Consider the following 15,807-nt stretch of genomic DNA (forward strand, 5'->3'; position numbering starts at 1 on the left):
GGTTGTGTTTTAAATAGACATGCACATATACATAAATATGAGAACCTTATATTTTATTCAGAAATAGGAAATGTTCAAGTTCAAGTTCCTTTTATTACCAATATGCTTCCATTTACCAAAAAATATCCCAAAGGGCTCAATGGCCCCTAATTTGGGAAAAAACAACAACAAAAAAAACAAAATATAAATAAACTATCAAATAAATTCACACTTTAAATATATTTAGATTCGATTCCCCGAGTACAAATGGTTTCCGCGGCACTCACTTAAGAAAAAAAGTACTTAAAAAATCATTTAAAAAAATATACACCGAGGACCCAACACTAACACTACCCAAATCTAAATAATTAAATTCAATCTAAATAATTAATTATGTATTTAAATTAAATCTAAATGATTAAACAATATAAATAACTCGTCATTATAATAATTTAATTTAATTGTTTTTTAATCAAAAATTTTTAACTGTTTCTTGAAGGCACCTATGGTAGAGGACGTCGAATCCCAGTAGGAATGGAGTTTCAGGCACACCCGACAGCAACTATCAGACCAAAGTCCGAGCGCACTGAAGGGGTGGATGGCACTAGCACATCATCCTGGTTCCTAATTTCATAAGGACTGACATTTCTAATAATCTCAAGAAGCCTGGAAAAACTTGAGGGAAGGTCTCCACAAAAACATTGAAATGCAATGAAAGAGAGGTTTAATGTATGAATATTCTTAACATTCAGAAGTTCAACACAAATATGAGTGGTAAACTGCAGGTATTTTGCTGATTTCAGTTGGAGATTATGTAAAGGTGTAACTAAAGATGGAAATGTAGACATCCATACTGACAAGCAGTAACATAAATAAGGGTAAATAAGAAAGAAGCATAACAGACGACGGATAGAGAAAGGAAAGGCTTCCGAATAATTCCAAGGCCTTGAGAAACCTTTAATCTCATTGACTCAATATGCCGCTTGAAATAGTTTTCATCCGGAAGTACCCCAAGGAATAAAATAGACAGTCAGCTGAGTGGGATATTGATCCCTTAGATGTTTGAAGCTATGTCTCTGTAGGGCAGTTTTTGCCTATGCGAGAGAATATAAGGAGAAACAACTCATTTACATTCAAAGCTAATACATTTGTATCAAACCAATGATATATATTTTCTGTCATCAATTGTAGCTTGAGGATAAGGAATGATTCATCAGGTACTGCAATTCCCAAGGGTTTGTCGTCGGCGAATGCAAAGAGTACTTCATTTTGACCAAGCGTAGCCAAGGCTCCAACCACAGCATCTACTTTCTGGCACAACTAACAACAGAAATTAGATCATGGGCTGCTAAATAGTAGATGGTGGTCTTTGACATATATGAGAAAAAGGTCGGCCCAAGAACTGAGCCTTGTGGCATTCCATATTCAACTGGAACATGCTCGTCAGAAGCTTCAACTGCAATGGATCGGACAGCTAGGAAAGAAGAAAACAAGGACGGAGCTTCTCTACGAACACCTTGATACGACAACTTGGCAATAAGGATCTCGTGTGGAAGGCTGTCAAAAGCTGGTCTATGTTCGTTGAATTATGATTTTAAGCCAAAGCGATCATAAATGTATCACACGGCTGCATTTTGATTTTTTGAATTTGTTGTGATTTTTACCTACATACATGCCATATTTCCGCCCCAGTTTTCCAGAAAACATTAAAGATAGACTTAGCTTTAAAGGTTTTCGAAGCGACAACATTTGAATTTTGAGCGCGTGCTTGTCCTGTATTGGACGTTAATACAGCTACAGCTCAATTATTTGCCAGTGTTTGAAATACCATCATAACAGTTTAAAATGTATCATGCATCACCAAACATATTAAATGAAGCACTGGAAGGCCTTGACCCATTGAGTGCTTTATTGTTGGACTCTAGCCATGCAGACTTAGAATTTTCTGCTCCTACTTCAATTGCACATCAATGGGATGAAATAATGCATCAAACTGTTGCTGTTTTTAAGCTCCAGATTGAATCATTCCCTGAACAAAAGACAATGAGAGAAAAGGTAGCCTTAAGGCTGAAACAGTTGGAAGGCATTGAGAAAATTCCTGAACCACTCTCAAATCAGACCAAATCTCAAATTAGTCTAGATGAATTTTATGTTTATATCAGAAAAACAAAGCTAGAAATGCTTGAACTTTGGAAATCTGACCAGAGAGTTGCCACATTAAATTCTATTTTAAGGGTATGCTGTTGTGTAGACCAAGGCTCTAGGCATATGATAAAAGTTGATAAGGCTCCTTTGATATTATCATTATTTTACTTTATTATTTATTTCTATTAAATACTAAGATGACACTCTTATCTATGGTGTTTTAGAAACTAAACTCTATAATAACATTTTCTTGGGCCTAGTGCATCATTTTCTAAAAACAAAATATAAATCTGACTTTCCAAATTGCTTCTAATTTAACTAGCTCCCATACCTGTTTACCACTCTCCCCTAATGCATAGATATAGCCTAGGAACATATCCAAAAAACTACTAATGTGCTTTTTCTATGTTCAAATAATAATTAATTGGCAGTATAAATTAAACCTTGGTGATTGCCTAAATAAGCACAGAAAACAATGTTGTATATACCTCATGACCAATGTCTAGGCAATAGAAGAGAGAGAAGGGTGGGTTAGTTTCTGTTAAATTAGAAACTCTAGGAATCACATTACCAGAATTTTGCTGAATCTCAAAAAAGTATGAATTTTACTATGATTTGTTTTCTTCAAAAGAAGTCAGACTAAAGACAAGCTGTTGAAATATGAACTAAATAAATCCAAGGAGAAAAAAAAGGAGTTTTGGACATTTATCACTGTTGACTGTTGACAACCAATTTATAGATATTCATGGTAACTGTTCATGGTTCAGACTGTTGACTGTTGACAACCAATTTCTAGACATTCATGGTAACATATATATCCACCATGTCCAAAGAAAAGATTAGGCCAAAATTCCTTTTTCAGCCATGTAGAGAAGACTTGAAGTGTCTTCTTACCACCTGACACAGCTACAATTAATATAGTACAGTTTTTCAATTACCAATTAGCACAGGCAGAGTTCTGTATTGTGTCTAGCTTGCATAGCCCTGTAGGGTAAGGGAGCTCAAATATTTGGACTCTATAAGGGGTAAAATATTTGGACAGTGTAAAGTTAGAAAACAATTCTTACTTCATAATATGCAGAATAATTGTACTTAATATATTAGGCAAGCATATCTGCCCTGCAAAAGGCACTGGCCTTCAACAAACTTTGTGTTGCTAAAATAAAATTTACAGAAATAGAGCAACAGTGCAAATGAGACCATAGGAAAATGTTCTATCAGGTTTAACCTTTTGTAAACCCTGATGTACAAGCTCTTAAAGATTAAAAATAAATTATTTTTCAATAAAGAATCCATTTCTGGATAAAATTTTCCTTTATAGTTAATTGGAATAAGAACAGCTAGATGATTTAAAATTCAAAGTCATTAGTAAGCAAGAAAACAGGAATAAAAAATGACTTGACATCCCCTGATGAGCCCTTGTGTTGGGTTGTTGCCTCTGGATTATTTGTCTTTTTTTTTAATATTTGGTAAATGACAACTTATACTTACTGATGATACAACTGCCTGTCCATGGATTATTCTTTATGGTTGATTGTGAATGGCTATGCTGTTTGACCTATGTGATTTGATGGATGAGTAGGGTTAAGGCCTCATTCAAGTGCTGATCTATATTAATCACTAATGTAGGAAAACAGTCTTCCTTTTCTCCTTGCGTCTTCTTTTTTTTCTTTTTTTTTATGTATTTGTGCTGTTGCACTGGTGATTTCTCTTTTCATTATATAATTGAGTGTCTGTGTTGGACTGCAGAATGAAACAGCAGTTCTATGAAAGGTTTACAGATTTAATGTACAGATAGCGTAAATGTACAGATAAATGAAGGGATTTATATTCTTAAACAGAAGGGGATTATGTAGGAAACAACTATAAAGATTTTATCCTTTAAGATTTAGCAAACATACAAGTATGATCAAAGATTAATTAATAATAATTACCTATGTCTTCTTTTACTTTGTCTAGAGCTTGTTTGAGTAGAATTCATATCTAAATTAATTAAAAAATCACAAAACTGGCAACATTTTTTTTCAAGCTGTTTTTCTCAAAAGACTTTTTTTTCTTATTGTAATGCTTAAATATGCAAAAAAAACAAACAAATTAATAAATAAGATAAAACCTTACAAAATTAATAATTGATATCAACTAGATATGTTTTTTTTGTATATTTGGGTAATTTGTTAAAAATTCCCTTTTTGGTATTACTATTGAAGGACAAGACAAGTTTTACAGAAACAGGAATAAAACTCTGTTAATATCTGGCATGTAATGGAACCATCAGTTATAGTTTGGAAACAAGTATTTCTACTTTGTTAGGGGATGATAAAAGGGGTTAAGGGTGTTTTGTGAATAGAGTCAACTAGTATAAGGTAAAATAAAACCCATTATTTTTTTATTTTTGCAAAGCTTTTGGTGGGTTTCAGATAAGGTTTCAAACTTAGGTCCCTATGCAACCCCAGATAATAAAACACAGGCTCTCCATATTCAAAAATTAAGGCTCTAAAATAAATCATCTCAGGCTTCTGTGATGTCAGCAAGTAACATCATTTCTTCACTAGGGACAGATATAGTTTTTAATTTCTAAATTTTACATGCAAGATGAGACAGAAAATGCCTGATTCAGCTGTAAATACAAGTAATAAAATAATATGGTAAGAAAAAAAAAGTTGGCTACCTTTACTTTATCAACCTTTTGGGATCCCAGAGGACATGAACTGAAATTGAAACTACTATTTAAAAATAAGAAAGTTAATACAACAGAGCTATCCATTAAAACAATATATCATTTGCCCAAAATGTTAGTGTATCACATAACTAATGCTACCAAAGAAGCAATTTGAGCTACAATCTGAAGGGATTGTAGTTGTTTCAGATTGCATTTGTATCCAAAAAGTGATGATCTATTGTACATGGTTTAGTTAGATAGTTTAAAGTTAAAAGTACCTGAAATCTGCATTTTAATTATTAAATAATGTTATTTTTCTAATTTTGTCACTGAAAGTAATTTTCCAAAATTCCATCTTATGTTTTATCACTGTATTGTTGTTTAGCATCCACGGAAGTCTTATTGCTAGCTTTGATAGCCCTAAATAATAATTTGGGGGGTACATTTGGTATTTTTTTTGGGAGGGTGGGGTGGGTGGGGTAGAATTCAAAAGATAGAGCATTGTAATCAAATAGTGCACTTAAATAAATCAAAATTTTATTCAGTTTTTCATACACATAGATTTAAGGTTGAGAAACCTTAAAAGTTTAAATTGTAAAAGTTTAATAAAAGTTAAATGTTAAAAGTTAAAAGTTTAAATTTAACTGTAATGCTCTTCTATAGCTAAATCTGGAACAAGTCTAGTATATCCAAGTATAGTATATCCATACAGTCCCAAGTGAGAAGCATATTTACCCCACAGTGCCAGAAACTTAAAAAGTATGAAACATAATTGTGAGCCAGAGACCTGGATGCACAAGATGCAAAACTTAAATGTGAAAGTTGGTGCAGAAAACCTGCATAAAAGGCTGCAGACATAAACATCAAAAGACCTTTACAGAATCAAAGCTAAATTGCTTAAAGAATGTAAAGAATATGCTTTGGACCAACCGCTAGATATCTTTCAAGGCTCCAATAATGAAAGAGCACTCCTAATTATTGGTCAGAAGCAATCCTTGGTAAATTTGTCTAATGTTTGACTCAGTTACTTGCTGAAAAATAAACAAAACATTTGATTTGCCATTCAAAGCCTTTTCCAAATATAATGGATTAAAAGCAATGGTCAGTGAGAAAAAACCTGTTTTTTTACATTGGTAATTTTGTTATAATGGTATTTGGATATGCCTACATCAGACCAAACAGAAGGATTATAGACATAAAAAGTTGTAATTAGTAACTGTAAGGTATCTTTAACTCTAAAACAAAAAGTACCTCAAATCAAATATGCTATTCCATTATTAAATAATTATAATAAATATATTATTGAACACCATCACCTAGGGCTCATCAGAGTAATTCCACTAGTCCTTAGGGGTTTCCATAAGTTCCTGACCTAGGTGCAGTGGCATTTCTTTGATATGATAGTTAGTATAGTATCCCCATAATATGTGAACCTTTTGCCATACATATTAGTATAACTATCTAGGGCTTCAAGAAGCATACATACAAAAGTAGATTAGATTTTTCCTTGTTAGGAGCAAGCTAATAAAAATGTAAACTGGACACTTGTTTTGACAGGGCTTGAAGCAGGAAAAAATTGGTCTTATGAACCAAACTCCCAAGCCTACAAACTTGGCTTGTAGGCTTTGGAGACAAACTATCTCCCAAGCCTGCATGGATACTTTAGACAAATGACATCTTGACAACAAACCAAAATCATAGAAAAAAAAATATTTCTTAAGATTTATGTGTTAATTTTTGCATATGTACATAGATGTTGATTCTATAGAAAGCTAAATTTTCTGAATTGCAAAGTAAATGTATTCATAGAGAAACCTCTTAAGCTCAAGTTTGTAGATTAAAATTAAGCATGTATAATTACTACAAATTCTATGCTAAAATAATTGGATAAATTCTTGGTGGTGGATTTTTTAGTGAATATTACATTGTGGGAAATGGAAATTAATTTTTTTATAATTAGAATCATCCATTGTATTATATAGTTTAAGATATAATCTATCTTTTTCAAACACAGTACTGTAAGTTCAAAATGTGTCCTCTAGACCTGTACACTTCTTCTAACCTAGTTTTGAAAGGTCTGTAGATTGACTATTTCAGTAAATTTTAATTTTATGATCAAATCTAGTCTACTTTTATGGGTTTTAACTGATTAAAAGCACTTTTTAATCAGCTCGAAATTTACCAAATATTCTGCAAGCTTTACTCTATCCATTATACTTTGAACTAATCTAGCCCACTTTAACAGGTTTTAATTAGTTAGGAATACAACTCTGAATGTAATGTAAAGTATGTGTGTAGGCTACCGAGTAATTGCTTTACACTATCCACCATGTTGTAGCCTAAGCTAGGTCACTTGAATAGGCTTCAACTAACATGTAGTGCTTTGTAGGCAATCCTGAATTTAATACAAAATATACATGTAGGCTATGGATTTATTGCTTTATACTATTCATCATTTTACAGTCTAAGGTAGGCTACTTGTATAGGCTTCAACTAATTTTTGATGCTTTGTAGGCAACTCTGAATTTAACACATAGTCTACCCGCTTTGCCCTATCCGCTGGTATATTCGTCTGTGTGTGATCTCCTTGAAGCATTTGGTGACCTTGTTTACAATCGAGTGATATGTAAAGCAGGAGGGAAAAGGTAAATGTGTTTTAAAATCTTTTATTCAACTTTTCTTTTTGTCACTAGGAAAAGAGTATAATATGGTTGAAAGTTCATTGATATTTATTTGCAGCTAACTATTTCAAAGGAGTAAGAGGTATGCAAAGAAGATAAAATGCAATTCACATTAAAATTATAAATTATAATTAAGAATAAACAGAAATTCAAAATTCAAAAACGTTCTAAGACAACACTGTCTATAAAAAGAGGTAAATTGGGGTAGTTTATATTACTGACCTACGAATAAGGTGAAAATATCACTTGATGCCTTTTTTATGTTCTTTCCAAATATAATCATACTTGGAAATTAAATTTTAAGCTTTTTACCTACCCTCAAAGATGATACCCTTTTCTCTTATTTTAGATACCTTTTATATACCGCTTTTAGCACCACTCTTGTCTGAACTGGCTTGTGAGTAAATTTGCAGCTAACTATTTCAAAGGAGTAAGAGGTATGCAAAGAGGATAAAATGTAATTCACATTAAAATTATAAATTATAATTAAGAATAAACAGAAATTCAAAATTCAAAAACGTTCTAAGACAACACTGTCTATAAAAAGAGGTAAATTGGGGTAGTTTATATTACTGACCTACGAATAAGGTGAACATATCACTTGATGCCTTTTTTATGTTCTTTCCAAATATAATCATACTTGGAAATTAAATTTTAAGCTTTTTACCTACCCTCAAAGATGATACCCTTTTCTCTTATTTTAGATACCTTTTATATACCGCTTTTAGCACCACTCTTGTCTGAACTGGCTTGTGAGTAAAATTGAAACGACTTTGAGGGATTTGAGAACCAGAAAACACATCGAAAATACATAATTCAGGCTATATATTTGCACATACGGGGGCTTAGGGGTAAATTATGGTGGAGTCAAAGTGCGTTAACTACAGTTGGTCTGCATATAATGTAGTAAGAATCGTTGTTTTTAACTCTTTTATTTAGCCAAAATAAGGGGAAAAGGTATCATATTTGGAGGTCTGAGATGGGCTTAAAATTGAATTTCTGAATGAAGCAATTATTATAGCCTATTCAGAAAGAGCATAAGAAAAAGCATTTTGTGGTTTGTTGACCAGTAATATAAACTGCCCTAGATTTCCCCAGCCTTACGAGCTCTGCCCCCAGCCTTACGAGTTCTGCTCTCTGTTGGGGCATAATATTGTTTTTGTATATTTTTAATTTGAATTAATGAATATTGATTGATTGATTGAATGGAAAAAGAAATATTTAACCTTTTAGAAACCAAAACAAAGAGAATTTTCAATCAGTAGAATTTTTTTTTCCTATTGTCTGAAAATCACCATCGTTTTGATTATTTAATTATTTTATAGAATTTTTTGTATTTATTTGTATTTTGTCAAATTTAAAATAACAATATAGATAGATCTACCATGATATGCGATATTAATATATGATATAATAAAAAAAAGTTTATTACAACATGAAGATAAACGTAACACGAAGAAGATTTGTCAATTAAAAATACTGGTTTAATTCAGTAAAAGTATTATAAAATTCAAATACTGCTACTACTACTAATACTACAAACATCTTACCGCATCACCAAGCTGCTTAAGGCCAACACAGCTACGCTTGCTCCTCCTCCACACATCCTCCCAGGAAGTTTCTATTTACCTTAAATCTTTCTTTAGGACATCCTCCCACCACAACCATGGAGGACCTTCTTTCTGTTTAGTCTAAACGGTTGGCCAAAAAGGACAATATGTGGCAAGTTGTTATCCTTCATCCGCAGAACGTGCCTACTCATATCAACCTTTCTCTCACTATAGCCCTGTAAAGCGGGATAGAACCACATTATTTGTATAGCCTACTATTTTGAATACGGTCAGTCAGCCGAGTACCCAAAATAGTCAGTAGGCAATTTCTCTGGACAACATCTACCAAATCTGAGTCCAACTTTTGGAGCACCAGTGCTTCAGACCCGTATTTGACCACTGTCATTGATAAAATTAAAACATAAATGAAAAATAAAAAGAAGATAAAAAAATGAGTGACAATCGGAAGTAAACATGAGACTAAAATTGATTTTTATGATTTTGTACTCTAGTCAATACAGTTTTTTCTTAGAGTTCATCTTTTTTTCTGCAGTGAACATGAAATAAAAAGAAATAAAATTAAAAAGAAGAAATGAAATGAAAAATAAAAGAAATGAAAATGAAAAATAAAAGAAAAATAATGAAAAATAAAAAGAAGGTACGAAAATGAATGACAATCAGAAATTAAAATGAGACTAAAATTGATTTTTGTGAGTTTGTACTATAGTCAATACAGTTTTTTCTTCAGTTCATCCTGCAGTGAATGTAAAATATAGACTGCTTTTATCAACAGTTTTTTTTTAATTGGTTTGACATTACACAATTGTTTCAGTAAGCATGTTGTTATTATCTAAAGCCACAAAGGTTGTCTGTTCTGTTTTGATTGTTTTTTTGTTTTGTTTTTGTGTTTTTTGTTTGTTTTCACATACCATAAAATGTTTTATGTATTATGTTTATTCAATATTTCAAGTTTCTCACAATTGTCCTTTGTATTTTGAATTTGTTGACTATTTTGCACATATTGCAATAAAGGTATAATTCTTTGATCATACCTTCTTGCAGATTTAATCTTTTCAGTTTCTTTTCAAATCACCCTCTCCAGAAATATGTTCTGATACCCCCCCCCCCTCTTTTTCTTTGTATTTGAAGTTTGTACATATTGCAATACAGGTACAATTCTCTAATCATACCTTCATGCAGCTTTAATCTTTTCAGTTTTTTTTTCAAATCACTCTCCCCAGAAATGTTTTCTGATATCCCCCCCCCTCTTTTTTTAAAACTATGGCAATATTAGTGAAAATAATGATAACAATTGTAGCGCAATATAACTAAAGTGATGTAAGCCAAAATTATGGAGTCGGCACAAAAGGATGTTGCCCAAGTATAGATTCAACCATTTTTTAAAAGTCAGCTGCTATCTTGGCACTGTCAGAAAAGCTATGAAAATTCTTTTTCTCCGCTAATTTTTTAGAACATTTCTCTGTTTTTAGTATGAAGGTTATAGAGGGTATCCACAATATCTTAGGAATGGGAGAGAGGGTTGGGAGATTTAGGCTTGGGAGATTGAGCTGAAACTTCAAGAGGCTGCAGGGGTAAAGTGAACCTCAAATTTTGACTTGGGGGAGGCAGTTGAGGTAAATCTAAAACATCTATATGTGTCTTGGCCATCAGAGTAGCATATGTACAATGTCTTAGCAAAGGATTGGCGAATGCAGATGAAACTAGGGGTGGTTGGGGGCAAGGGGACTTTAAATCTGTGTTAGGGGAAGAGAGGAGCGGCTGAAAATTTTATGTCCCCGCTCTACCTAAACGTTCTTGAGCTATCAACCGCTATAGGAGTTAGATGCTATTCGTCTAAGAAGCATGGTAATTGAAAAAACGCCTTGTAATATTAGTTTATAAAATTCTGTATCTGCAATATCTCAGGAATGGATGAAGTCGTCTAATTAAAGCTTCCTGGGAGTGTTAGGAAGCCAAGTGGACCGCAAATTTTACTTTGGGGGGGGAATGTTAAAAATTATTATTCCGCTCCACCTAAACTTTAAGCACAATGAGCCACTTTGGGACCTTTAATGTGTCCATGGTTAAGTAGCAAGGTAAATCAAAAGACACTATGTTGCCAGGTGATCAAATAGGGTATCATCATTATCCTAGGAATGGCTTTGGGGATAAATTTGAAACTTTTAGGGTGTGTTTGAGGGGGAGGAGGGATAAATGGAACTTGAATTGTGACTTAGGGAAAGAGGGCTGAGAACAATGTCCGAAGATTTTGATCGCTTATATATTTAAATTCTTGCCACCTGGATCCCCTGTGGGACTAGAATCTATTCATTGTGACGTAGCGATGTAGACCAAAAGAAACCATATCCTCAGGTCATCAAAATAGCGTATTTGCATTATCTCAGGAACAGCTTGGGAGATTGATTTTGAATTCTCAGGAGTATGCTGGAAGGGCAATTTGACTTGAATTTATAATTGGGGGTGGAACAGAAGTAAATCGAAATAAACCATATATCCAGGTTATTAAAATGGCATATCTGCAACATTCCGGGAAGGATTTGTGGGTGTTGAACTGAAGCTTTTGGAGTTGTTTTTTTTTGGGGGGGGGAGCTTCATTTTATTAGAAGGAAGAGGTATGGGGGCAACAAACATGTGTGTCTGATCTGCCGAAAAGTTTTTGCACTGTTAGTGGCAGTGGAATTTGAAACCTATCCATGGTGAAGCATATAGAACTATAGTCATATATTAATTAAAATTTGAAACAAAATTAAATTACTTCACTTGATAAATAAAATCTAAAACGAACAGAAATTAAAAGGTCACAACAGAGATAAAGGTAATTGATACTGCTTTTGATGAATAAATTAATGCTAAAACAAACAAAATTAAAAAAATAATTCAAACAAATTTTAAACGAACTAAAACTACCACAAACAGGAGTTGGGCTACTGCCCCTCAACTAAGGCTGCAGGCCCCTCAACCTTCTATAGGCCTGAACGTCATTTGCGCTTTACTGAAAGATAATTATGTTTTAAACATTTTCTCTTTAATCATTAGAAATATTGAATAGACAAAATTGCTGAGACTTCCAGGAATTAATATCATTTTTTTCGAGTTTGACATCACTTATTTGATCCAATTGTTGCCATTTTCCAGGTGATAGATTACTCTAATTCATTCAGTTATTTTCGTGTGTTCTGTCGGGTTTTTGTTTTATGCATATTTAATGAATCCCTCCACAAGCTTGCTTCTGGGGACCCAGTCTATTCCCTCTAAAATAAATAATGACATTTATTTTATTGTATAAAATAAGTAATGGTGATGATGATGTATGTAAGATAATCAGTAGATTTAGTCTACCTTTTGAGAATCAAATCACATACTGTCATTCAGAATTGTCAAATAATTTTTTGTCACACATTATCATTCATACGCATTCGAAATGCATATTGTTTTCAATATAATACAAATGACATACATCTTTTTATAAAGTTCAGGAAAAGCAGCACTCAGGAAAAGTTCAGGAAAAGCAGCACTAAAGGGTAGCAGCACTCTTACTTTGAACTTTGATTAGCGTTGTGATATCATTTTCTGTTGTGTTCTTGTTTATGTAATGACGAGCAAAAAACATATTACAAATTGTTTTCAATAATGTGCAAATCACGTCCTGGACTTTATGAGGTTTGAAAATGGGTAGCCCTACTCGTGTTCGGTGTAATTTCTTTTAATTTTAAGTATGACCTTATTATTAATTTACAATTTATGTTCGCTTTAGGATTCATTGATTAATCTAACTTAGTATATGTTATCTTTATTTTTGATGAGATTTATTATTTCAATTTCTAATCGTTTGGAGTTTCGTTTATTAATTGATAATTGTTTCTATTCACTCAAGTTTGAATCATTATATAATTGAAGACATTAGTAACAAAAATAGAGTTGAAGAGAATGAGTGGAATGGACTAGTAATATTTATACAAAGACTTTTAAGGAGATGACAGTGTGGAATCAAAATATTTTTGATATATATATATATATATATATATATATATATATATATATATATATATATATATATATATATATATATATATATTATATATATAATGTTTTCTTAAATTCTTTCATTTTTACATTCAATATTTGAACAGACAGTTTAACTGTTTCTAGTTTACGATTTTATGCTTATTATTATGCATAGTTTAAGTATAATTATTTTTATGTTTTATACTTATGATACTTGTATTATAAATAGGCTATATTACTTTATACTTATATATACTTATATTATACTTATATGCTTATATTTTACGCTTTATTTTTATTTTCTTATTTTGAATTATTTTTAGTATGTTCTTATTTTAAATATTCTTGTTTTTTAAGTATGTCAGTTTTTCGCGAATTTAAATAACCATTTATTTGCATTTGCAGCACTGGTCAACAGAAAGAGAACTTTGTGTCGAAAGAAGCTTCAGAAACGTCGAAAAATTGGCTTTGCAAAATTTCGCAAATACCAGATCTTGTATGTAAACTTTATGTTGAGATTGCTCTCATAAGAGTGCATAGCTTTGCAAAAATTGAGTAAGTCATTATTTTAATCTTGGAAAGAAAGCTCTAACATATATACTTGCATATAGAGCCAAGAATGGAGTAAACTCTCTTAAGATTTGTCCCAAAAACCTTCCCAGAAAAGGTTGTAAAATCATCATGGTTGTAGTATCTGCTGTAACCTAGTAAAGAACCAATTGCAGCCCATAGTAACCGAAAACTTAAAACGTGTTTTGAAGAAAAGTGAGGAAGAATCGCCATTTGAAACTAATTCAGGATTTGTAACTATTATTTTAATGGTAAATCTAATTATTTTCTATGACCAGTTATTTAATAAATCTAATTATTTTAGATAACTCTTAATATTTAATGATATTATTAATGGTATTAATAATAATGGTAAATCTATTATTTAATGGTGTTATTAATGGTATTAATAATAATGTTAAATCTATTATTTAATAGTATTATTAATTGTAATAATAATAATGGTAAGTCTATTATTTAATGGTATTAATAATAATGATAAATCTATTATTTAATGATATTATTAATGGTATTAACAATAATGGTAGATCTATTATTTAATGGTATTAATAATAACGGTAAATATATAATTTAACAGTGTTATTTAATGGTAAATGGTAATGGTTAATGATAAAAGTTTATTGCTCAACCACATTTACAGAAATTTCCAAAAATAGCCTGAAACCCTTCGAATATGGTGTTAAATCTAAATGAAACTGCACCATTGGAATTATCGTAGCTGAAAACCTCATATAAGAGAATTAAATTCCCTCGTCTTGAATAAGAATAAAAAAATTAACTTTTTCGCATGGGGGGCAGTGATGTGTCTCCGTCTTCCTTTTTTTCTTCGCTGCTTGTTGGGGACTGAGGTAACACTTACTTATAAGTAAGTTGCTTATAAAAGTTGCTTATAAAAAGCAACCCAGGGCATAACTTAGCCCTGGTGGCTAAGTTATACCATGTGGTTGCTTATAAAAGCAACCACCAGAGAGGTGCTTAAGGGCTCATTTAAAAGCTGATTTCTATATTTGGTGCTATTTCAAGTAGCAAAAAAAAAGATGAATCCGAGAGACAAACCTTTTGGTGCAAGGCTGTATCCAGGGGGGGAGTACCGGGTTAGAACCCATCCTCCCAAATTTTTTGTCCAACCAGTAAAAAAGTAACAAAAATTTGTATAAACAAATTTTAGATTGTTTTTTCGTACCCCCCCTCTCTCCCCTGAACAAAAATCCTGGATACACCCTTGGTTTCTTATGCCATCAGAGAATCTTTTTATACCCTCTGTTTTGATTGTTTGGACTTGTGCTAATGGACTGTCTGGTTTCTAAATGCTGATGTCATATGGTTGTCAGTTTTCATGGTGTCATCGTGATTTTGTGGCCGTGGTTTGGTTTTTGTGGCCGTGGTCAAGGTGATTTTGTCACCGTGGTTTTGGTGCCATCATTAAGGTGACGGCAAAGAAAAAGAAGAAGACGAAGGAGCAAGAAAAAAAAGAGGATATATTGGTGCTCCCCATGCAAAAAAGTGACTCCTTATGGTTCAAGATGGGGGGCTGTAAGTCCTTTGTATAAGGTTTTGGCCCTGGTGATTCCAATTATATACTTTTTGTATCAATCCAACGCCATTTTCAAGTGGTTTAAGGCTTTTTTTTAATATCCATAATTTTGTTAAAAAAAAAACATTTTGCTATCAAGGCTAATCGGAATAATAGTTAATATTCGTAATCAGCCAGAAATGACAATTTTTTCTCTGTAGACAGTTTTTTTAAATGCGTTTTTAACTTTGGGTTACTTTCAATTTTCATAAATTTTTCCTCAGTTGCTCTTTGATTCTCATTGAAGTAACTCGCATAGCTGCTTTTCCCTATGTGGATAAGTAGCGACAATTGTATTTATTATATTTGGTGGTGGTTTTTATTTGTTTTTAGATTAGTTTTCTTTTAACTTTCTATCTTGTGCTGAAGACGCCTCGTTTGGATACAGGCGAAATATCCGCGTTGTTTTAGTCTTTTAATTCTACTGGCCGTCGTCTCGATTTAAGTTTTCTTTTTGTAGAGTTTTATCTCTCTTGATTGTTTATTGTCATGTCTGGCCAGTTCGGCTTAAGAACTTTCATTTACTAGATTCCTCCTACTAGGGCGACCATGATTATGGTGCTTATCAAAATAAGGTAATAAGGTGCTTGGTAGTGTAGGTTAGGTGAATTCGCTCGAAACTAA

General features: G+C 32.3%; 1 protein-coding gene across 2 annotated transcripts in view; it reads left to right on the top strand.

Annotated features, from left to right (window-relative positions):
- The first annotated feature begins 1,718 nt into the window (after window positions 1-1,718).
- The window catches only part of LOC136040368 (VPS35 endosomal protein-sorting factor-like), a 71,064-nt gene continuing 56,975 nt past the window's right edge, over window positions 1,719-15,807 (top strand). Inside the window, exons 1-3 of one of the 2 annotated variants that reach the window (XM_065724625.1) lie at window positions 1,719-2,214; window positions 7,298-7,428; window positions 13,446-13,595. In XM_065724625.1, the coding sequence (XP_065580697.1) occupies window positions 1,825-2,214; window positions 7,298-7,428; window positions 13,446-13,595 (671 nt within the window). In that variant the 5' untranslated portion in view covers window positions 1,719-1,824. The remainder of the gene's footprint in view (window positions 2,215-7,297; window positions 7,429-13,445; window positions 13,596-15,807) is intronic. The other variant, XM_065724626.1, reaches the window with a different exon arrangement.

The sequence above is a fragment of the Artemia franciscana genome, chromosome 20 (genome assembly GCF_032884065.1).
Source record: "Artemia franciscana chromosome 20, ASM3288406v1, whole genome shotgun sequence".
Classification (NCBI taxonomy): Eukaryota; Metazoa; Arthropoda; class Branchiopoda; order Anostraca; family Artemiidae; genus Artemia; species Artemia franciscana.